This window comes from Scyliorhinus canicula, chromosome 4, assembly GCF_902713615.1.
Source record: "Scyliorhinus canicula chromosome 4, sScyCan1.1, whole genome shotgun sequence".
Lineage (NCBI taxonomy): Eukaryota > Metazoa > Chordata > Chondrichthyes > Carcharhiniformes > Scyliorhinidae > Scyliorhinus > Scyliorhinus canicula.
The window spans coordinates 5,770,250-5,796,098 of record NC_052149.1 but is presented as its reverse complement, the minus strand read 5'-3'; the positions used below and the strand labels follow the sequence as shown (position 1 = coordinate 5,796,098).

Here is a 25,849-nt window from a genome sequence, read left to right as displayed (position 1 = left end):
GTTTTTTTTAGCTATGAGGAGCAGTTGAATAAACTCGGTTTGTTCTCACTGGAACGACGGAGGTTGAGGGGCGACCTGATAGAGGTCTACAAAATTATGAGGGGCATAGACAGAGTGGATCGTCAGAGGCTTTTCCACAGGGTAGAGGGGTCAATTACTAGGGGGCATAGGTTTAAGGCAAGTTTTTTTTTTACACAGAGGGTAGTGGGTGCCTGGAACATGCTGCCGGAGGAGATGGTGGAAGAAGGGATGATAGTGATATTTAAGGGGCATCTTGATAAAAACATGAGTAGGATGGGAATAGAGGGATACAGACCCAGGAAGTGTGGAAGATTATAGTTTAGTCGGGCAGCATGGTCGGCACGGGCTTGGAGGGCCGAAGGGCCTGTTCCTGTGCTGTACTTTTCTTTGTTCTTTGTATACAGAGGGTGGTGGTGGCCTGAAATGCACTAGCAAGTGAGGTTGTTGAGGCAGATACTTTAGCGACCTTTAAGTCTTATCTGGATAGAAACTTGAACAGATGGGGTATAGAAGGATATAGGCGGTTGGTCTAGATAGGACATGTGACCAGCGTAGGCTTGGAGGGCCTGTTCCTGTGGTGTACTGTTCTTTGTACCCCCTGCACAACCTTAGACATAACTACCGACTACCACTCCCCACCTACTTCAAAATTCACACTTAAATGAAAGACTTGTCTGTTTGAGCTGACGACTTCCTCTGTTGCTAATTCCATCTGCCACTCCCCCACTCACTACCATGAGATTTTCCAGTCCATTAAAGTGAATAGGGCAAATTGAGCTGTAACAGAGTCATCGGACTCGAAATGTTAGCTCTTTTCTCTCCCTACAGATGCTGCCAGACCTGCTGAGATTTTCCAGCATTTTCTCTTTCGTTTCAGATTCCAGCATCCGCAGTAATTTGCTTTTATCCAGGGCAAATTGCTGACCGGCAGTTGCACAAGTATAAAACTCTAGCTGTAGTGTCCATTGAATATCAGGCAAATGTAGATTCTGGAAATCCCAGAGAAAAAAAAGTAAATTCTAAATGCTATTTCAAATTAACTTGCAGAAAAAGGGATGCCAGTTCAAACTAGCAATCGACAAATTTAGAATGGAGGGCAAAATAATTTGACAGAAAGAATGATCTGTCTGCTGAACAGATGTCCTTATGCTGGTGCAAGCCTGGCATTGGTTAGAAACAATTCAAAATTGTGGGAGACGAGGGGACAAGGAGGGGGGGCTGCAGAGTTTCTGGATGGATGACTTTCTGATCTGTACTGATCACAAGTATTGGTTAGGTTAAAAAGAAAAAGGGAAACATAATTCCTTTTTCAATACAAAGACAAATGTTGGTTGGGAGACCACCCTGAATGTCTTCCTTGACAGGACAACATGAGGATCTCCAATTAGTCAGGCATTCTTTGGATGTTCTGCTCCTATGACTCGGCTTTCTATATTCAATGTTTCATAACAAATTATTTGTCTTCAAAAAGATTTTAAAACGAAAATCCACTCTAAAGTTTGTACAAAGTATTTGGTTTGAATAAATTTAAAATTTTGCGTTTAGTTGTGCCATTTGCAGTATTGTCAAAAATGTTGCTGTAATGTTTATATCGTAGAGTCTCATCTTACTGTCATTAAAACGGAAATTCACCCGTTATCACAGAAAGGTGACCAGAATAGATAAAAATGAAAGTGAAATGAACCCAACACTATACACAAATCAGCCTCTCTTTAAAAACACAGGCTGACTGTTTTAACTGAGAGGAGTTATTCATTCACATTTCCTATCTGCGTAAAAATACGGACCATTTGAATTGAAAACACCCGTTTTAATGCTCTGTTAATAATTTTAGTTATCAATACTGACGTGACAAAGACATAATACCACAGCAGATATTGCAAATGATCAGCCACATTATGTTGAGAACACTTCCTCACAGCTCTCATCATCGAGCACTTTACTGTATATATTTATATATGCTACATTTCCCAGGCAGTACATCGACAGTATTTGGCCTTCTGGTATGTGCGTCACTATAAATGATGTGTCCACACTTTATCAAAAATATACTGGGTTAGAAAAATATACCATTTGTTTTGATTTGGGTTTAAATACAGTTACGGAGACGTGTTAATAAGAAAGGAAACAGTTTACAATATTTGTCATCACCCAAAAAAATGTGCAGGGTTTTTGTTGAAATGGTCTCTTCATAGCAGCCTTGGTATTACATTGCAAATGAAAGGTGACCAGCAAATCATTAACTGGTAATTATTACTGAAAGAAAAAAAATACTCTTGTCACATTGCAGAAAGATCTGCCAAGCAGCAATCATCCTCAAAAATGAGAACGATCAGAATTAAACACTTTTAGCTTCTTAACGATGACTCAGGATTCAGTCCTTAGAGTGTCTGCTGAGTGGCAATGGCTAATCTCCTTCAAAATGTCCTTATTAAAAGCCTGCTTTATAAGTGCATCAGTTAACATTCCTACCTGAACACAGTGCTCAGTCTATAGTACACTGAAAAAAAATGCCTCTAAGGCACCACATACCCCTAAGGGTCAATCTGCTTGAATTCTTCCAATAAGAAGAATAAACGTTTGTATACAAATGTCCTGGAATGCCTGAATGAGCCAGATGACCCAAGATGGTCCATATACCATCAAAAACAGCCAATAGAGCTGTTCTGTTGGGTCTGCAATGCCATTCCTCTATCCCAGAATGAAGAGAATTATTTTAGTAAGTGGCATTCAGTTTGTTTTTGCTGAGTTCTCGTTCTAAATTTCCAATTAGTGTGTCAATACTTTCTTGGAGATCTTTTAGGTTAACCCTATGTCGAAGTGCTGGGTTAATCTTCTGCATCCTTACATAGGCCTCATATGTTTGCTCTTTGGACTTAGCCTCTGCATGGGGTTCCATCACACAATTTGTCCTTCCTCCTACTATATTCTCTTCTTCGCTTCCAGTATCTTCTGAAGGAACATCGTCATAGTCTGCCTCTATACTATCTTCCATTGATCTCAGAAGGTAACTTTCACCACAGCTGCTCCAGTCTCCAGCATAGCGGTTACTAGGACTGTCGAGCCTGATCTGCCTGGGTCGGAGTACTCCAGTTGCATCAGCGTCTGCGAAGTTTAGCACTGCAGGTCGCTGCTTCCTCCTCTTCACATAATTAATTGGCTTATTCTGTTCAGAACATACGTTGCTTTCCACCTGCTCTTTGGTACCCACATTTTGCACTGCAAGAGAAAAACATGGGGGAACATTCCCCCCACAATATGAAATATTAGTTCTCGTCTAAACTTTAAAGAACTTAAGTTCTTCAGCCACAATATTTCATTGCAAATTAGCTTACAGTTTAATTGCAGTTGCTGCTTTTGTGTACCTTAAATAGACCAGCTAACTTGTATTACCTTTTTTTACTTTACAACTGGTTGTAACACTGAACTTTCACACAGCAGCAACATTATGTTCATTTTACATTATGGTAAAATGCTCATATGCAGTTCATCAATTATTCTGCTGGTAACTCGGGATACTCTCAATTTGTGCAATACTTTATAACTGTTGCTGATGTTAGTTAACTGCAGTGGTGCTGCTAATGATAAAGTCCTTTCCTTGTGAAGTGGAACGTCTGTCTTCAACATGGTCCCTTCACAAAGTAAACATCTTTAGCTCCTTCACTAACCTTTATGTTTGACCAGTTCGAAATTAAAGCATAGATATCTTGTTTAAAAGTGAGTGCAGAGGGATTCCTATGCAAAGCTAAATTTGGTTGCAGCAAAGAGCATCATTTATTGTGATTCAGTTTCAAGCTTCAATCACACCAAACACATGCCAACCTGGACAATCACATACTAGCACAAAAATTATTACAATGGTGATTTCATTTATTTAGAAATGTTTGCAATTGCATTCATTTTTCAATTTTAGAATTGTGCTACACATTATCTAAATGTACAGTTGGACAACAGCAAAAGTCATTTTTGGGGAAAAAGCATCACCGTGTTCCATTTTGGGGGGAAAACGTCTTGATACTGAGAAGGCGTGTTCTCTGTAAGCAGGTCAGCTTCATTCACTTTACAGCACGGAGACCTTGTGAATTTATATATAGTCCGTGCAGTGCTTTTACCAAGATAACTTCCATTAGCACAGCAGCTTTCTAGTGATTTCAATCCTGCAGTTTAGTCCTGCACTTTCGTATATATTAGTTCCAATAATTTGCAAATATCTTACAATATAGAATCACTTATAATCAAGCTATCTCTGTAACTGTATTAACTACTGTGAAAGTATCCCAAAGGAACAATCTGAAAATGTAATGCACACGGACATGTGCAATTTAACTCGAACCAAAAACAGAAATTTAATTTGTCAGACAGAAGCACTGAAAAACATTTCAGGCAAGGTGTTTCAGCGTAATTAACCAAGGAATGGGTACAAGGAAGCAGCTAGCAAAGCAGGCTCAAGGGGCCAGATTTTTTAGTCCTGCTTAATACGAATGTTCATAAATGGCCATGGCATTGTATTCATTCAAGTTGTTTCAAGATTAACACTCAAAAACAACCAACCCATGACCCCACTGCCCTTGCAAACTATCATCTCAACTCCAACCTCCCTTTCCTCTATAAAATCCTAGCACAGGGCTAAATCGCTGGCTTTGAAAGCAGACTAAGGCAGGCCAGCAGCACGGTTCAATTCACGTAACAGCCTCCCCGAACAGGCGCCGGAATGTGGCGACTAGTGGCTTTTCACAGTAACTTCATTTGAAGCCTACTTGTGACAATAAGCGATTTTCTTTCATTTCATTTTTTTCAACTAGTCTCCAAAATGTGTACCACCTTGCCCGGAATTCCAACTTTTCTGTCTGATCAGATTGCCACCCTGCCACAGTATCAAATCAACTCTGACAGGATGTAATTTCACATGACTTTCATGTCACCTTGACAAACAGTAAACCTTCCTCCAGTCTTTTGGTCTGGTTGACCACACCTTGTCAAAAGCCTCTCCACTCATCCAGCTGGGTGGGACTGCTCTTACCTGGTTCCGTCCATCCATGTATATTTAATCGTATCGCTTGAAGTAGCTTTTCCTGTTCTTGCATGGATTCCTCTGGTGCTACACCCCCCCCCCCCCCCCCCCCCCCCCCCCCGAAACCACCCTTACCTTCCCTCCAAAATCCTGCCTTAACTCACTAAGTCTCGTTCACATATAGCTTGTGTCTTCGCTGACCTACATTCGTTCCCGGGCAAGCAATGGTTTTAAAATTCTTATCCTCGTTTTCAAATCCCACCCTCTAATCTCATTTAGCTTCACAACCCTCCCAAGATAACTGCGCTCCTCAAATTCTGGCCTCTTGGGTATCCCCAATATTAAGCATTTCACCACTGGTGGCCATATCTTCAGTAACTCTGGAATTATTTCTGTACCTCTCTACTGTGCTTTTCTCTTTCAAGATATTCATTAAAACCTGCCTCTTTAACCGAGCTTAGATAATCTGCCCTATTAGCTTTTGTGACTTGGTCCTATATTTTGTTTTACAATGCTCCCATGATGTGCCGTGGGACATTTTATTACATTAAAGTCACTATGTTAATTTGAATTGTTATGGTGCCCCATGGAAAGGACTGAACTGCACAAATTAAAATTCTTGCCAACCGTTCAGTCTCGTGGCGCGACAGTTATGAGGATGTGCTTTTTTAAATTAAAAAAATATACAATTTCCATTTCTTCCTTTTCTGGCTGAAATTTTTCAAAAACAAACTTTAATCCAATTAAGACAATGGAGGACTGCCAGCCAGCCACAGTATACAAAGTGCATTCCACAAAAAGTGTACAAACACCCAAACCCAGACACCCAGACAGTAAAAGATTGTGGACATACACACCATCATATGCATGTGCGATGCCAAGGCATATAAGGCTATGGGCCAAGGGCTGGGAAATGGGATTAGAATAGTTAAGTGGTTGTTTTTTAACCTGCGCAGACATGATGGGTGAAGGGACTTTTCTGTGCTATGGACCTCTATGACTGACTATCCTGGAACTCTTCAAAAGATTGAGCGCTGAGGCATCAAAATGCAATTACCTGTTTGTAAAAGCAATGGCTTTAGCTGACACTGATTAATCAAACTTCTCTGGAACATACAGCCAGCAGAATTCTAAGAACTCCTTATCAAGCCAGAGAGTTAAGAGATCAGAATGCTACATTACATGGCTGCAAAGAAGCTGTTTTTCTCTCAAAGTATTGTGCCAGGATTTGCAAAGTAACCATCCTGAGAAGGGAAATCTACTGCAAACAGAAATCTTTTGGGAATAAAATGTGGAAATCTGCTCCATACAACTACACAGAGGAAGACAACTGAATAAAATGGCCGCAGCGTGGGTTCACCGTATTGGGATCAGCCAAAGGACAGATAACCACATATTCCTTTGTTTATCAACTTTACAAACTGTAAAAAAAATCTTTAAGCCTATCCCCTTATTCTACCATCCATATAAGTGTATGTGTGAACTCAGGGAACATATGGGTTACATATGAGGAGTGGTTGCAATTTACCTATTTTTAAAATAATAATAATAATCATTATTGTCCAAGTAGGCTTACATCACAATGAAGCAGTTTTAATGAACATTTTATTAATTGTCCAAACTCAGAAAACCGTCTAATTCTTTATCATTTTAAATTGTTAAACTGGGCATTAATTGCTTGCTTGGGTGATGTAAAAGATCCCTTGGCACTATTTTGAAAAGTACCAGAAAGTTATCCATGGCATTCTGGTCAATATTGATCACTCAATCAACATTATAAGAAAAACAGATTGTCTGGTCATTAGTGGGACTCCTGCAATATTGGCAAAGCACATCCTCTCAAAATTCACCAAAACCTGTTACCATCAGACCTGGAGAGGTAGGATAGGGGAGTCTTTTTTTTTTTAAACCCTTCTCACATGGTCGGAACATCACCTTTCACAAAAAAAACCAATCACACATCAGCATAACTGGAGGCAAATTGTTCCAGCTTAAAACTATTTAAACAGGCAGTTTAAGTAACTAATGTTAAGCTCCTCACAGACCGTGTGGTTCGGTTGGATGCACTTCAAAGCATGCAGATGACGGCAGGCACCATAGGCAGGAGTTATAGAAACGTGGTCACATCCAAGGTAGAGGCAGAAAGTTTAGTGACTGCTCAAAAGGGCAGACGGTCAGTGCAGGAATCCCCCATGGCTGCTTCCTTTCTAACAATTATACTGTTTTGGATAATGTTGGGGGGGATAGCCATTCGGGGGAAAACAACAGCAGCGGCCAGAGCAGTGGCACCACGGCTGGTTCTGTTGTTCAGCAGGGGGGATCAAAGCGCAGAAGAGAAATAGTCATAGGGGACTCCATAGTTAGGAGCACAGCTAGGTGCTTCTGTGGTCGTGAAAAAGACTCCAGGATGGTGTGTTCCCTCCCTGCTGCCAGGGTCCGGGATGTCACTGAATAACTGCAGGGCATCCTGAAGGGGAAGGGTCATGAGGAAGAGTTCATGGTGCATGTTGGTACCAATGACATAGGTAGAAAGTGGGAGGAGGTCTTGCATCAAGAATTCAGGGAGTTCGGCTGTAGACTAAAGAGCAGGACCTCTCTGGTTGTAATCTGTGAATTACTCCCCGTGCCACACCCTAGTGAGCACAGGAATAGGAGAATAGCACATATGAATGCGTAGTTTAAAAGTTGATACAGGTTGGAGAGATTTGTACAAGCAGAACAGTCTACACCTAAAACAGAGCGGGACTAACATCCTTGTTGCGCGGGTTTGCTAGTGCTGTTGGGAAGAGTTTAAAGTAGTTTGACGAAGGGCAGGGACACATACTGATAGCAGAATAGGGACACAGGAGAACATAGAAAAGCAATCAGATCAGAGGGAATACAGCAGTCGTAAGTTTTAAAGGGAGTAAGACAAGGCTGGATGGTCTTTACTTTAATGCCAGGAGTATTAAAGGTAAAATGAAAATGAAAATGAAAATCGCTTATTGTCACGAGTATCCTTCAATGAAGTTACTGTGAAAAGCCCCTAGTCGCCATATTCCGGCGCCTGTCCGGGGAGGCTGGTACGGGAATCGAACCGTGCTGCTGGCCTGCTTGGTCTGCTTTATAAGCCAGCGATTTAGCCTTGTGAGCTAAACCAGCCCCTAAACGGGGGAGATAAGGGCGATGATTGACATAATTACGATATAATAGCTATTACAGAGACATAGTTGAGTGAGGGGCAGGATTGGCAACTCAACATCAAGGGATATAGAATTTTAAGGCAAGGCAGAGGAGGGGGGTAAAAGAGGCGGCATTATTAGTTAAGGAGGCAGTTCCTGCAGTAAGGAGAGATGATATCTTGGAGGGGGCATCAAATAAAGCTTTGTGGGTAGAGCTCAGGGGTAAAAAAGGGACAGTTATGTTGCTAGGTGTTTATTATAGACCCCCAGATAGTCAGCAGGAAATTTGGGCCTCACGGTAGCATGGTGGTTAGCATCAATGCTTCACAGCTCCAGGGTCCCAGGTTCGATTCCCGGCTGGGTCACTGTCTGTGTGGAGTCTGCATGGCCAATCCACCTAACCTGCACATCTTTGGACTGTGGGAGGAAACCGGAGCACCCGGAGGAAACCCACGCACGGGGAGGATGTGCAGACTCCGCACAGACAGTGACCCAAGCCGGAATCGAACCTGGGACCCTGGACATGGTTCAATTTAAATTTGTTATGGACAAAGTAATAGACAAGATGGAAAAAAAGGTTTTGGAATAGGGGAGAGTAGATTTCAACAAAATAAGGTAGGATCTGGCCAAGGCCTTGGGGCTTTTCAAGTAATATCATTGCAGTGTTAATGTAAGCCTACTTGTGACAGTAAATATATATATTTTTTAAAGTAAACTAGAAAGTGATACTTGTGGGGAAACCCACAGAAGAGCAATGGGGGGGGGGGGGGGGGGGGGTTCAAAGATGAAGTGGGGAGGGTACAGGCCCAATATGTTCCCTCTAAGGTAATAGGAGAGTGTAACAAACCCTGAGAACCATGGATGACCAGAGACATTCAGGATACAATGAGAAGGAAAAGAGAAGCTTTTAACAAGTATAAGGGGAACAAGTCTGCAGAGGCATTATTTGAGGACAGAAAGTGCAGGTGGAGCTTAAGAAATCAATTAGGAGAGCAAAGAGGAGATATAAGAAAGCTCTGGCTGGTAAAAGTAGGGGAAATCCCAAGATATGCTACATCAATGGGAAGAGGATAACCAAGGAGAGTAGGGCCCATTCAGGACCATGGGGGAAATCGGTGGGTGGAGCCCAGAGGACATTGGTAGGATACAGAACGAATATTTCACAATTGTCTTCACCCAAGAAAATGCGGAGGTAGTTATGGAACTCAGGGAGAGATTGTGAGGTTCTTGAGCAAATTGACATAGGGAGTGACATGGTACTGCAGGTATTGGCAGGCTTATAAGTGGACAAATCTCCATGTGCGGATGAATTGTGTCCCAAGCTGCTGTGGGAGGATAGGGAGGAGATTGCCAGGGCTCTAACCCAAATTTTTAATTTCTCTCTGGCCATGGGGGAGGTGCAGAGGACTGGAAAAACAGCTGATGTGGCCCCACTATTTAAGAAAGGCTTGTGGAGACAAGCCAGGGAACTACAGACCAGTGAGTCTCACATCAGTGGTTGGGAAACCACTAGAGAAGATTCTGAAGGAGAGAATCAATCTCCACTTGGAGAGGCAAGGTTTGATCAGGGATAGTCAGCATGGCTTTGTCAGAGGGAGGTCATGCCTAACAAATTTGATTGCATTTTTTGAGCATGTAACCAAATGTAAAGATGAGGATAGTTGATGTAGTTTACATGGATTTCAGCAAAGCCTTTGACAAAGTCCCACATGGGAGACTTATTAGGGCGGCAAATGCACATGGGATACAGGTTGATTTGATACGGTGAATTCATAATTGGCTTAGCGGTAGGAGACAGAGGGTGGTGATAGATGGCTGATTTAGTGTCTGGAAGCCAGTGATCAGTGGCGTACCACAGGGATCCGTGCTGGGCCTCCTATTGTTTGTCATTTATATAAATGACATAGATGACTATGTGGGGGTAGAATCAGTAAGTTTGCGGATGACACAAAGATTGGCCGTGTGGTTAACAGTGAGGTTGAGTGTCTTGGGTTACAGGAATATATAGACGGGATAGTCAAATGGGCAGATAAGTGGCAGAAGGAATTTAACCCTGAAATGTGGGTCCTGATACACTTTGGAAGGAGTAATTTAACAAGGAAGCAGTAATTTAACAAGGAAGTATAATATGAAAGGTCTGAAACTGAGAAGTTCTGAAGAACAAAGGGACTTTGGCGTGTTTGCCCATAGATTCCTGAAGGCAGATGGGCAGGTTAATAGGGTGGTGAAAAAGGCATATAGAACATTCGCTTTTGTCAATCGGGGCATAGATTACAAAAGCACAGAGGTCATGGTGGAGCTGTATAGATCTTTGGTGAGGTCACAGCTGGAGTACTAATCTAGTCGCCACATTATAGGAAGGATGTAATTGCACCGGAGCGGGTGCAGAGGAGAGTTATGAAGAGAGGTTTTCTCTGGAGTAGAGAAGACTGAAGGGTGACATGATTGAGGTGTACAAGATTATGAGGGGCAAGGTCAGGGTGGATAAGGAGCAGCAGTTCCTCTTAGTTGAAGGCTCAGTTATGAGGGGACGAAAGTTCAAAGTGAGGACTGGGAGATTTTAACAAGTATAACAAGTGGGAGATTTGAGGAAAAATGTTTTTATCCAGAGAGTGGTGACGGTCAGAATGCACTGGCTGGGAGGGTGGTAGAGGCGGGATGCCTCACATCTTAACATTCAAGGCTATGGGCCAAGTGCTGGCAAGTGGGATTAGGTGGGTAGGTCAGGGCCTTTCATGCATCGGAGTAGACTTGATGGGCTGAAGGGCCTCTTCTGCACTGTAGTGTTCTGTGATTCCAAGATGGCTGGTTAATTCATTCAAATCACTGAGCAACACTGCAACTTCAAAAAGACAGCAATAACCTGTAGATTTTCCTTCCTTGGTTTGTGTATCATTTAGAAATGTTTCTGTACCCGAACAGGAGCCGTAATGTGGTGACTAGGGTTTTTCCAAAAGAACTTCATGGCAGTGTTAATGTATGCCTACTTCTGACAAATAAAGATTATCATTATTATAAATGTGGCATGTAAAACAGTTCCCGTGTTAGCAAAAGGAAAATAACGACAACTGCTGTTAATAACTCGAATCAGCAATTCCAGCTGGAAATGCACTTGTATAGATGAGTGATGATGCCCTTGATCAAGTAGTCTGTTAGCTAGTGCCATCTCTGCTCAGAGCTGAAGAATGGCAGCATGCCAATTAACTGTGGAATGAAAGTCCAGCAAGAAGTCAATGCCTTCAACACAGCAAAGAAAATGGGTCAGAAAAAAAATAGGCCAGGAGTTCACATAATAAACATTCTTGCTCTGGCAGTGGGCACAGTAACACTTATTGTCTATGTTCAATGCACAACTGGCTTTGCCCTCCACTCAGCTACACTACCTCATGTCCACATTTTGTTTTGATGCAGATGCCAAGCCCAGACATTACTCTTTCACAACACCCTGCTTTCTCATTAAGCACCATTTTTTGTCCATCTGAGAGCTGATAACCGCCATGATATTTTAAGAGAAAGAAACTGGTCTGGTAAAAATTTCAGTGAGAACCAGAATCAATTATGCAGAAATTCTACAATTTATGCCAACAGAAATCTAAAAACAGTAAAAGAAAATGGGAGAGAACGATGAAGTAACAATAGGTTATTAAAGTGGAAGCTATCCAAAATCAAAAAAACTCACATAAAAAGAGTTATTTTGATTGACTTGTGCATTGTAAACCAAATGGATTATTAACCCAGTATTCCAGCTCAAGAATATCAATGCTGGCACTCCAGTGCAGCAGAGATGGAGCATTGTCAAAGGTGCCACTTTTGCGATGAGGTGTTAAATTGAGGCACCATCTACTTGCTTGGTTGACGTAAAATATCCCGTGGCACTATTTTGAAGAGCAACAAGGGAATTAATCCAGATGCTCTGGTCAATATTGATTCCTCTATCAACATCACAAAAAGAATAGATTCTTGGATCATCATCATTATGCTGTTTGTGGGGGGGTTTGCTGAATGCAAATTAGCTGCCTCATTTCCTACAACAGTGACTATACTTCAAAAAGTACTTTACTAGCATTAAAGGACTTTGATATGTGCTTCTCAGTAAAATGCAAGTCTTTGCTTTTTAAAAATGTATGATAGAGGAGCAGTTTTGTGACATATGCACCACCCCAGTGATCTGAACACTACTTTCTCCACATTCACCACTTGGGTGAGTTCTCAATCTTCAGGGGCAGAATCTGAAAACAACTCGCATTTACATGGTACCTATAACATATTAACGTATCAAGGTGTTTCACAGGAAGAGGAATTAAATTTGATTGAGCCACAGAGCATATATTAGGACAGTTGATCAAAAGGTTTGTTAAAGAGCTAGGTTTGAAGTAGCATTTTAAAAGAGGTACAGAGAGTGAATTACAGAGCTTACGGCCTTGATAGTAAAAGGCATGGCCATCAACAATGGAGGGATTAAAACTGGAAATGGTCAAGAGGCTAGAATTTGAGGAACACATATCTGAAGGTGTGTGTCTGGAGGCAGCGAGTTCCACATCATTATAATTGTTGCTAAATAAGTTCTTCCTCATAGTCTCCCTTTTCTCGTGTCCAAAATATCAAATCTGGGATAGGAATAGCTTTTCTTTCTACCTTATCTAAACCTGCCAAACCTCAACAAATCTTCCCTCAATTCCCTTTGTTCTAGGAACAAGCCCAGATTCTCCAATGTAACTTTACAACTAGAATTTATCTGCTAAATCTTCTCTCTACCTTCTCGGTTGCCCTATTATGTATTCTCATGTATTTTCTTGAATTTTGTTTAATTCCCTTTTCTTCTATGTACTGAATGATCTGTTGAGCTGCTTGCAGAAAAATACTTTTCACTGTACCTCGGCACATGTGACAATAAAAATCCAATCCAATCCAATCCAATCAAACACCCCCATAGCCTCCTTAAAGTGCAGTGACCATGGGACCTTTTAGATCATGAAAGAAAGCAGGCTGTGCTTGTTTTCATCTGAAAGATGATGCCACCAATAGTGCTTTACGAATTCAGACTACATTTCTGCGTTCAAGTCTCTGGAGCAAGACTTGAACCTCAATCTTCTTACACAGAGATGAGTCATGGTTGACACTGTGATATTGCATGTTTTTTCTTTATTCTTTCACATGATGTGCGTTTTGCTGACTTGGTCAACATTTATTGTCCATCCCCAATTGCTGTCCAGAAGATGGTGATGATGCTTAGCTGACTTTGTAACCAAATATCAACGATAACTCACGACCATCGGAGCTTTCACTTAGGAAAAAGATGGAATTCAGTTTCCTTTTCAAAAATATTTTCCAACTAAGGGGCAATTTATCGTGGCCAATTCACCTACCCTGCATGTCTTTGGGTTGTGGGGATGAGACCCACACAGGCATGCGGAGAAGGTGCAAACTCTACAGACAGTGACCGGGATCGAACTCGGGTTCTCGGCACTGTGAGGCAGCAGCGCTAACCACTGTGCCACCGTGTTACCCAGAATTAATTTTCCTGAAATTAGAAACTTGAAGGTACATCATTCCTTTTAGCAAGCTTTTAGGAAATTTTCTTCAAAAGTCAGCACATGCTACACATCTGTTTCTTGCTAAGTACTTACCAGAACAGTCCGAGGACTAGGCAGTTTAAATAAATCCTCAAACAGGAATCTGCTTTAAGCTATAAAATTACTTCAGGTTATTAAAACAGTATGAAATAACTGAGCTCTGGGCAATTGAATTCCAAGCTTCATTGGGAAAAGTGGAATTGCAGGAAGTCAGCAGTACCCTTTCCCATAATAAATGCCAGGATAGAAATACCTTCTGTGTACTAGGTTGATGGTATAATGGAACTGCAAGTAATTTAGGAAATTAGGACTCTTGGATTAATGACAAAAATAAAACGCTGGAGGGCATTTCACAAATGTTTCTTCATATTAAATGTGAAATGTGCACTTTGATCCTTCAATTAACCAGGTTGTTTCACTATATGACACCATACACCACTTCTTGTAAAAACACAAATGAATTATAACCAAAACTCACTGAAATCACAATATACTCCCCACTTCTTGAAAAACTTGAGATTGGAAGCAATGAGAAAACATAGATGAAGAAACTAATTTACACTGCAAAATGCACTAATTTGCAATTGACCGTAGGCCGGATTCAGATAGTTTTCTTGACAAATTTAGATTGCAAAATTGCAGTTCTCCCTCAGAAAAGTAGGGAGAGCATTTTCTTTGATTATTAATTTGGGCATGATCCTGGACAAAGCTTGAATGGCACCTCATCCACTTCCCCAATCATGCAACCCCTCCAGCTCTGGCCCATACCAGCAGCAGTGTGTACCATCTACAAGATGCACTACCACAACTTACCAAGTATATATCGACAGCACCTTCCAAACTCAGTCCTCTACCAGCTAGAAGAGCAAGGATGGCAGGTGTATGGAAACATCACCTGAAAGTTCTCCTTCAAGCCACATACATTCCCAAATATGAATTGCATTCCTGGTCCTTAACTGTGGCTGGGACAAAATCCTGGAACTGCCTCTCTGACAGCACAATGGGTGTACCTACATATAGACTTCAATAGTTCAATAGGGCTGGTTTAGCTCAGTGGGCTAGACAGCTGGTTTGTAATCCAGAACAAGGCCAGCAGCACGGGTTCAATTCCCGTACCAGCTTACCGGAACAGGCGCCGGAATGTGGCGACCAGGGGCTTATCACAGTAACTTCATACTTGTGACAATAAAAGATTATTATTATTATAAAGAAGGCAACTCACCTCCATCATCTGAAGGGCAATTAGGGATGGGCAACAAATGCTAGCTTTGCCAGTGACACATACATCTCATGAATAAATAAAACATGTGTTGAGGACTAAATCACTGATGTGAGCATTGTTTGGTGAAAATCTTCTCTATTTGATCGATTTCTACAATTCACTGATTAGCATTTGCAATATCACTTTGTTAATCTGTGCATTCTGGTCTTAATTAACTGGGGCTGGAGACAGAATATCACAAAATGGCTAGAACAGATTACCCTACAGAGTTTTGGAACGACTATTAGCAGCTATTATTGAGACTGGGATGAACAATGTAATAATGGGGATTAATATTGTTCTATTGAGTGGCTTCATTTCTGCAACATTAAGGTTTGTTTCAGTTTCATAGTCCAGGAGCTAAAAACGTACACAACCATTTGACTAAGGGAGCCAGGACTTCTAAACATGACAGCAATTAGTTGTGATGAAGAGGTAAAAAATACTGATTATAATAGGCATTAAATTGATAATTATATTCCTTCTTTGATATGGGGTGACGATATGATATGGGCAATGCGGTCTCCTCTACATTGGGGAGACTAAATGCAGGCTGGGTGACCGCTTTGTGGAACACCTTCACTCAGTCCGCAAGCATGACCTTCCTGTTGCTTGCCATTTTAACTTTGCACCTTTCTCTCAAGCCCACACGTCCATCCTTGGCCTGCTACAATACTCCAGTGAAGCCTGGCGCAAGCTGGGGAAGCAGCATCTCATCTTCACAGCCCTCGGCAAAACTTTTAAGAATTTAACTACAATTTACTGTTAAAGTAAACTAGATATTAAAAAGATTAACCGTTTAATCCAACCCTTAAAATTCCCTCACTTACCAAATTCCTACATTCACACTCTTGTGAATAGCTGCACTCAAGTGATGAGCTGCTGTCTTCCTGCTTCCTTTCTTGAATTTGTCCCTGAACAATTCTGCCCTGCCACATGGCCATGTAACATATCCCTGAATAAAATCTTCCTGGGACATGGTTTGGAAAATTTGGCACCTTCCATTACAACATATTTTACTATGGCTGGGTGTTTATTTTAATGTAGTAGATTCTATTAGATAGATTCAATAGTGTTGGGTAACTATTAGTAGGAAACGGATTTGTTGCTGATTCTGGACTCACTCGCCATTGTGTTCTAGCACCGTTGCCTGGATCATAGGTTACAGTGATGGGGCCAAGCTGCATAAATTGTTGGAGGGAGGGAAAGCAATGAAAAAAAATCCATTGTAACCATTGATTAGAAGAACAGTAGAATGATGCAGAATTGTGCAAGATTATGTTACAATTTTGAATTTGTTAAACAAAGTTTTATTGAGATTCCATTAACGGCTTATTAGGTAAAGCCAAAGTAACTAAGCAAAACAGTTTTGATCTGTATTGAATTAATTAATTTCAGTTGTGGTTTGCTATAAGTGGCTTCACAGCCCAAAGCCAGGATGGGGAAGAATCTGCCAGGTTTCCTGCAGAATACGTTCATTTGGTGTTTGCTGCTGGACAAAGGCAGAATTCCACCCCCACAATAAAGTGTGGCCACTTGGACAAGGCAATGTCAGTTGTGTGGAACAGGCGTTCAGGAACTGACCAAGATGGAAATGAGAAGAATTCAAGAAAACACAAATACCTTCCAACACAGCCGAGAGTTCAAAGAGTCAATTTTCTGCATCACTGTAAAATGTGATTTTCAGTAATGCACCATCAAAATATTCAGTGTTGAGGTACAGTATTGATATAGAAAAGATGGTGTATTGGCTCAACATTGATCAGCTACTTTTATTTTTTCAACACAATTTATTGAAAAAAGCAAAATACTGAAGATGCTGGAAATCTGAAATAGAAACAGAAAATGCTGCTGTTCCGAAGAGGAATTATATTGGAATTGAAATGTTAACTCTTTCTCTCTCCACAGATGCTACCAGATGTGCTGAGTTTTCCAGCATTTTCTGTTTTTAGTTTTTAAAAAAAGTTTGTTGAATTTAAATACTTAAAGATGTTGCCAAATTTCTCTCACCTGGCCAAAGTTGAAGGAGATAATGCAATACTTCTATGTGCTTCTTGAAGTCCAATGCACTGGCCAACTCCTCTGAATCTGTAAAAACCCTGTGGCTATGGTTGGAAGTCTCCTGACGCTGACTTAGAAGCACTGGGCCAAAACATACTGCTAAGTTCTGGCATGTCATCTTATTTACCTCATGATATGAAGCTACAAGTTTCAGGTGATCCAGTAGCATCTTCAGTGTTGCCTAAGATACAAAGTGCATAGGATTAGCAATGTACAACTGAAAAAAAGCAGAAATTGCAACTAACAGAATGATGGCTTGAAGTTTTGGAAACAGCACAGTAAATGGGGGGTTAAACATAATGGCCTGGACACTTGGACTTGCTTGCTGGGGAAGTGGGGAGAGAGCTCTGGACTCCTGACTGGCAAGATCTAAGACAGTCCAACTATAATGAGATAAAAGTGACACGGTAGCCCATTATCGTAGAATCCCTATAGTGCAGGAGAAGGCCGTTCAGCACATCGAGTTTGCACCGACCCTCTGAAAGAGCTCCCTACCTAAGCCCACAGCCCCATCCTTTCCCTGTAATCCTGCCTAACCTAAACATCTTTGGACACCAAGGGACAAAACATAGCATGGCCAATCCACCTTGCCTGCACATCTTTGGACTGGAGGAGGAAACCGGAGCACCCGGAGAAAAGTCATGCAGACATGGGGAGAAAGTGTAAATTCCACACAGTCACCCAAGGCCGGAATTGAACCCAGGTCCCTGGCGCTGAGGCAGCAGTGCTAACCACTGTGAACACTTGATGGATGAAGATGAGCTTTTTCTGGCTTCATTCAGTTAATATCTTCTTTGTTGCAGGTGATTACTGTAGAACTCTTTCCCACGTGCAGCCTATAAAGGCATAGGCTATCAGAGGATAAATTAATCTTGGAGTGGAGGAGCTCATCGGACCCGAACGTCTGCTTCAGGCATGGGTAACGACAGCTTGTTTATCCTTACTCAAGTTTGGAACGTTTCACATTTCTACCCTTTTTTGGGTCCTTGAGCATCCACAGAGGTCCCGAAGAATGGGCACTATTTGATGTGCACCTGAGTCAATGGATTTACTTCATGCCATCAAATGTAAACTTTTAAAAACTATCTTGTGGATGTTTTTGGGTATCAGCAATTCATGAGGCAAAACCTATTTATTAACTGGATACATTTTCAGACAAAAATGATAAATTGGTCAATCCAGGTTGTTCTTAAAATCCAGCAAAATAGCTTCAAGCCTGTTAGTTGATGAAGTTATACATTAAACAAAATATTCCAATTATGTGGTCAGAGAACAAAATTGAGTAAATAAGGTTTCCAGAATCTCTGCTTTACTTTATTCATATGCACTTTAATAAATGGCATTAAATGTATAGAAAGGAACACAGCTGCATGACAGAAGTCGTCGGAAATAACCATTTAATGTCCCATAACAGGCTTCCTTTGTAAGGCTCCCAAATATATCATAGCGTTTAATATAAAAAGCCACTGTGAACTAAAATCCTCCATGGTTTTTGAAGCCAGCTTCTTAAAAGGGAGCCCACTGTATGTCCAAACACAGAAATCATTCTCAGAACTGGCACACTCTGACTACACTTATTTCAAACACTTCTAATTTTAGTGGACTGGACTGAACAAAAATAATGTGCAAATTTGCAATAAGCTTGTTTAATTCATTGTATAAAGCAGGCTGACTTGCAAATTCAAGCAGGAATGAAAGTTGCTTCCAGTATCTAAATACCAGCAAATCTTTCATCCCAGAAAGTCATCCCACTTAATTTTAGATTATTGCATGCATCCAAAGAATGCAAAAGGAACAAAAGCAGTGATAAGAATGTTTGAGCTGCGCCAGTGTAAAGCACATCAATAACGTGGCATGATGGCACTGCAAATATACTCCAGACCTCCTGGATTCAATCACAGCACAGCCCCAACAGCAAACTAAAAAGGTTCATACTTAAGAACTGCTACTCAGCATAAAAAATTCTCTGAACTCAAACCTTCTTCCTTTTAAGTTTTGAAATGGTGATCACTTTTACCCCAATAATCGACAAAACTTGCAAATGCTGAATATGCATTTAAGCTTTCAATTAATCCTCAGCCATTATTCATTTGGAAAATAATCAAACACATCGTAACCAAAAGACCATGAAGGATTTTTACAAATAAGTTACTAGTTGCACATTACTTCAGGACCTCAGTTAAATATTGTCAGGATTAGTCTACTATTTGCAATGGATAAGGAACATTTAAACCATGAGAGTAACTGAAACTGAACAAAACTCAATTAAAATTTTCACGTTAATTAAATGGTAAAACTGGTGACCGGGAAAGATGGCAAGCCTGGCAAGAAATCAGGATACCCGCCACATGGGTGGACAGAAGCACCCTTAATTGGCTGGAAAAACCAAACACTACCATTAATCCATAATTAGCCATAGTCCACGAGGGGCCAAAGGTAATTCTACTGCTTCACCACTCCTCCTACTGTCCAGTTTCTCCTGTTGTCTACCCATCCAGACCTTCTCCAACCTGACCTCTTCTTCTTGATGTTTCACCTTCTATGGTCACCAACATTAGTCTCTCACCCTTCCTTTTCCACCATTATACTTCTCGATTTCAACTAAAAGCCCATTAGATGATTTTTCTATGGACAAATTCATTGGTTCATCACTTTGCCCAGCTGATTTTCAGGACCCTTTGCCAAAGCCACATTTGAAAGCTGCAATCCTCTTCTCATAGCCAAACCACGCAATTCTCCATACGAGGGACTTTGCAAGTCACCTTTAAGTGCAGACAGATGTTGGATGCTTTCCATATTTCATTCAGATGGGAAGTTATCCAGCAGCCAATTACGAGCCGTTGCTTGATTTCACTGCTACTATCTTCGCTTGCGGTCACTTTCAATCCCAGAAATTTAAATTGATCCATGTTCGCAGACTGAATAGTCACACTGTGCTCAACAGAAATCATCAAGTTTATCTTGTTGTTACGGGATAGGTTATGAGTTGCAGGGCTTTAGATCAACTGAAGCTTATGGATGTAGAAGACACCTGGGTGGGTACTGGAGGTGGTGTCGTATGGATTAAATTTTAAGCAGGTACTTTGAGGGAGAGAGAGGTGGTAGGCAACTTTATTGAGATGCAAGTAATGGTCAGAAGCTCATTTTAAATTAACAGTCTGGCTCAATCTGAGACAATGACCAGCAGTAGTATGGAGAGATTATTGAAATTATTGCAGGGGTAGAAAATAATGGCTTCAGTCTTACCAGTGCTTAGCTTGAGGAAATTGTAACTCATACAGGGCTGCATGTCAGATCAGTCCGACAACAGACACATTAAAATAGTAAAGACAGATGGTGGCTTGGCAAAGCTGGACACTGTCAACAAGCATGTGGTAGCTGACTCTATGTCTTCAGTGAATGCCGCCAACGGGTAGCACACATATTGGGGGAGGGGCTAAGAAATTATCTTTCAGCAACTCCAGAGGGAGTGGTGAAGGGGTGAGGGTAGAAGCCAACTCAAGATACTCTGGTAAAGATTGGATAGTTGAGAGTGGAACAAAGGAAGAGCAGCCCCACTGAGTCAGACACCTGAGGAGAGGCATTGGAGGAGGATGGTGTGGTCAACCTATAAAAGAAAACAGCAAGGCCAACGAGGACAAGTTGGGATAGCATGTCCTCAGTCAATAGTAAGTGTTGTTTGTGATTCTATTTCACAGGGAATTCAATAATCATGCATAGACCTTCCAAGTTTTACAAAGCAAGGATTTATTCATCAAACTTACCATGTCTGCTTTATTACAATGGAAACAGAAGTGTAAATTAAGTGTAGGAGAATGTTTGAACATTTGATCTAGTCCCGAGAAGAGTTATTTGAGGAGGTGACAACTATGGCGGATGGGTTACACACAGTGAATGCGATGTACAGAGACTTTAGGGACTAAAAAAACAGGAGGCTACTGAGAAGATGAGGGTTGTGAAATTAGAGGGAAGTGGGTTGAATGAAAGAAGGGGGGTGGAATAAGAGTTGAAGGCAGATTCTCAGATTGGTAGTAAGTGTTGTCTTCAAGCACTGGCTGCATTGAATCACCAAATTTAGTTTGTAAACATCTTCCTATGATTTTCAAGCTATATTGCATACTTAGTAGAAACAATGTATTCTACTAAAATATCATTCAAGTGTTTACCCCACATGTTTATGTATTGATTGTAACAAAGCGAAGAAAAGTCATTCATGTAACTGCTTACCAAATAAAAAAAAAAATTAATCTTTCTCCAATGCATTGTAGTTTTCCTCAAATATTGAAATTATAAATTAGCCCTTTTATATTTGACTAATATTTTGAAGCTTAGGGATTGCATCACCTTTTCTGACTGAGAGTTGGCAAAAAATAATGGAAAAAGATTCATGTCTGAAAGTTATGCAAGACTAGAAGAATCATTAAATGGTTTCAAGGAGATGATATACTTCTGATTTCAAAAAAGGGTTAAAGGGATATGGGGAACAGGTAGGGAGATGGGTTTGAGACCGGGAAGTGAGCAGTGCTGATCGGAGCATGCTTGAAGGGCTGAATGCCTACTTCTGCTCCTAATTCCTACGTTCCTAAGAGTTAGGAATTTACAATAACTGGGCCCACATATCCCTTCTTGTTCTCCCAAAACAAATCAATTCTAAATAAGAGAAATTTGTTCAGACACAGGATATTCATGCTTACCTTCTCCACTTCAGGCAAACAGTCCAAGAGACCGACTGTGTATTCAGAATCACTTAAGTCATTCTCACATCCAGAAGAGGTGATCTTGAGGGGTTGCTTAATCATGGTATCTAAAACTGCTTCATATAGCTGCTTTGTTATCAAAGGAGATGGCAATTCCCTTAAATAATCCTTGAGAACCCCTGTATGTGTTGAAAAACAACAAATGAGGCCACCTGTCTTGTACATATATCTGTCATGAGTTAAGTATGCAGCAAAGCCCAAAGACATTTATAAATTAAACTTGGCGACTGAGGGGTATACAAAATGATAGCATGGGCAAATTTTATGTTGAATACTGGCCCATTTAAAAAAAAATAACAGCTAAAAAGAACTCCACATATACTTAATCACAAATTAGAAAATATCTTAATGCATCAAAAGTTAGAGACACCAATAAGTACAGAACCAGCCTGGCTAAAGAGAATATAAATTGCAAAAATATTCCAAACGTTCACCAGAGTGAAAGTGGGTCAAGGAAGAAATTACTAAAGCTGGTTATTGTATTCAACATCAGATACTTTTGAAATATCAAAATCAAGTCAGAACTTTGATCTTCTTTGAATCTATGACATGCATTTATATAGTGCCTGATATTCAAAGGCTTTTCAGAGGTGTAAGCAAATAACAATGGCCGCTGCTGAAAAAAAGAGTACATTTGGTCAAAGAGGCACATTTTAAGGAGGGTTTTAAAGAATGAGGAGGGGGAGGTGAAAATGCAGACCAGCTTAGGGAGGAAATTCCAGAGCCTGACTGACAATGGTGGAGCAAGGAAATAAGGTTAGAGGTTCAGATCAGGATTGAATAGGATTCATACAATCACTTGGGTGCATAAGGAGGCCATTTGACCCATCAAGTCACTATCGACTATTCGAAAGAGCACCCTATCTAGGCCCACACCCCATTCTATCCTCTAACGCTGTGCATTGACCAATGGCCAATCCACCTAACCTCTGCATCTTTGGATTGTGGGCATAAACCGGAGCACCCGGGAGGAAAGCCACACATATACGAGGAGAACGTGGAAACTCCACACAGACGGTCACCCAAGGCCAGAATTGAAGCGGTTCCCTGGCGCAGAGGCAACAGTACTAACAACTGTGCCAAGGATGAAAGAAAGAGAGTGGTCAGAGAAGGGATTAAAATGGGTACCAACAAAATAGAGTTTGTGCTGGGTGTAAAGGAGGATGACTTCAATTTTCCCAATGTTTAACTGTACCAAACAACAGTACCGTCACCAGGAAAGTAATTGACCATGCAAAATTATATATGGCAATTTTTACCTTAAGTATAACCTCTGTTATGTACAAGTTCCCAGATTTGGTCCTTGGTTGTGTTTAGTTGTCTAAACCAGGGCAGTGCTAGGTGCATCCTACAACCAGTTCTCCTAGGTTAGGTAGGAGAAATTGATTATGGTTCCACTTCTGCTCTCTAATACTTGCTGGACGTCGACATGGGGGCATCAGACAAGCCCACAATTGGGGCTAGATAGAGGCAATCAATGTGCCACAACTTATTGCAAATATTGCCACATAAATAGTTGCAGAAGAGAGACTGAACAAAAATTTACAAGAGAGAACTGCGATTTTTACAAATATGTTGAGGAAAGAAGCGATAATGGGAAAATGTGGACCGATTAAAGACAGATGCAGGAGATACAATATATAATAAAGAAATGACAAACTTGTTACATTAATCGGTTTTCAGTGGAGGAAGATGACAAAGTATCAGTGGTACAAGGAGACCTAATGGCTAGTCAAGGTGAAGAACTGGTTGAATACAAGAAAAACAATGTTGAGAAAATATTGTGATTTTAAAAATAGATAATATCAATGATACGATAGTCCCCACCATAGACTTGAAGAAATAGATGGGAAAACCTCATATTTATTCCAATTCAGGAACTGTGCCACTGAACTGAAAATTGGCAAATGCCATTTTTGTTAAGACATGTAGAAGATACAGATGTTAGTTTAATATCAATTATCAGGAATTCATAGAATCCCAATCGTGCAAGAGGCCATTCAGCCCGTCGTGTCGGCACCAGCCCTTGGTAAGATCACCCTACCTAGGCCAACACCCACACCCCATCCCCTAATCCAGTCTAATCTTTTGGACACCAAGGAGCAATTTAGCATAGTCAATCCACCGAATCTGCACATCTTTGGAGTCCTCTGAGCACCCGGAGGAAACCCACGCATACAGAGGGAGAAAATACAAACTACACAGTCACCTGAAGCTGGATTTGAACCTGGGTCCTTGGTGCTGTGAGGCAGCAGTGTTAACCAAAAATAATGGAATCCATCAGGAACAGGCAGACTGAGCACTTAAAGTACAAACTGATCAGAATCAGCATGAAGCTGAAGGATAGGCCATTTCTCACTGATCTTTGGAGGAGATGATTTGCATGTTGTTCATGGGAGCATCTATAAATGTGGTCTTATGTGGACTCCAGAATGCACAGACAAGTTGTTGGACAGGAGATTAGTAGCAAAAATTAAAAAGCATGAAGTGGAAGTAAACATTCAGACAAGAGCTAGCAATTGGCTGGGTGGCAGAAGAGAAGGGGTAAAGTGAATGTCCTCTTGTTTGGCAGGATGTGACAAGAAATATTTCCCAGGAATCCGTACTCATATAATATGGTGAAGGAATAGAGTTATAGAACATAGAACAGTACAGCACAGAACAGGCCCTTCGGCCCTCCATGTTGTGCCGAGCCATGATCACCCTACTCAAACCCACATATCCACCCTATACCCGTAACCCAACAAGCCCCCCCTTAACCTTACTTTTATTAGGACACTACGGGCAATTTAGCATGGCCAATCCACCTAACCCGCACATCTTTGGACTGTGGGAGGAAACCGGAGCACCCGGAGGAAACCCACGCACACAGGGGGAGGACGTGCAGACTCCACACAGACAGTGACCCAGCCGGGAATCGAACCTGGGACCCTGGATCTGTGAAGCATTTATGCTAACCACCATGCTACCCTGCTGCCCCTCTTCCAAGGACTTTTCACAGTAACTTCATTGAAGCCTACTTGTGACAATAAGCTATTATTATTATTAGTTTACAGATGACACCAAATTAAGAGTGTGTGGGTGGAAGCAGCAAATTCTAATTTAGCATATTAGGTGTGTAGAAAAAAACTATGGTGGGTGGTGTTCAATTGCTGTTGGGATGGTTGAGCTCAGTGGGCTAGGCAGCTGGTTTGTAATGCAGAACAAGGCTAGCAGCACAGGTTCAATTCCCGTACCAGCTGAGAATTCCGAATTCCTGTTCTGTGTACCCGAACAGGCGCTGCAGTGTGGTGACAGTAACTTCATTGCAGTAATGTAAGCCTACTTGTGACAATAAAGATTATTTACATTTACATGTGGAGAAGTACAAGCTCATCCTCTTGAACCAAGATAGACAAATCAAATTAATTTCTAAATAGCTAGAGACTAGCAACTGGATCCAGATAAGAACATAAGAACATAAGAACTAGGGGCAGGAGTAGGCCATCTGGCCCCTCGAGCCTGCTCCGCCATTCAATTAGATCATGGCTGATCTTTTGTGGACTCAGCTCCACTTTCCGGCCCGAACACCATAACCCTTAATCCCTTTATTCTTCAAAAAACTATCTATCTTTACCTTAAAAACATGTAATGAAGGAGCCTCAACTGCTTCACTGGGCAAGGAATTCCATAGATTCACAACCCTTTGGGTGAAGAAGTTCCTCCTAAACTCAGTTCTAAATCTACTTCCCCTTATTTTGAGGCTATGCCCCCTAGTTCTGCTGTCACCCGCCAGTGGAAACAACCTGCCCGCATCTATCCTATCTATTCCCTTCATAATTTTAAATGTTTCTATAAGATCCCCCCTCATCCTTCTAAATTCCAACGAGTACAGTCCCAGTCTACTCAACCTCTCCTCATAATCCAACCCCTTCAGCTCTGGGATTAACCTAGTGAATCTCCTCTGCACACCCTCCAGTGCCAGTACGTCCTTTCTCAAGTAAGGAGACCAAAACTGAACACAA

General features: G+C 41.2%; 1 protein-coding gene across 1 annotated transcript in view; it reads right to left on the bottom strand.

Annotated features, from left to right (window-relative positions):
* Nucleotides 1-1,810: 1,810 nt before the first annotated feature.
* The window catches only part of LOC119964322 (rho GTPase-activating protein SYDE2-like), a 121,924-nt gene continuing 97,885 nt past the window's right edge, over nt 1,811-25,849 (bottom strand). Inside the window, exons 5-7 of the mRNA XM_038793624.1 lie at nt 21,783-21,964; nt 17,038-17,269; nt 1,811-3,240 (exon numbers count right to left, since the gene is read on the bottom strand). Of these exons, the coding sequence (XP_038649552.1) occupies nt 2,738-3,240; nt 17,038-17,269; nt 21,783-21,964 (917 nt within the window). The 3' untranslated portion in view covers nt 1,811-2,737. The remainder of the gene's footprint in view (nt 3,241-17,037; nt 17,270-21,782; nt 21,965-25,849) is intronic.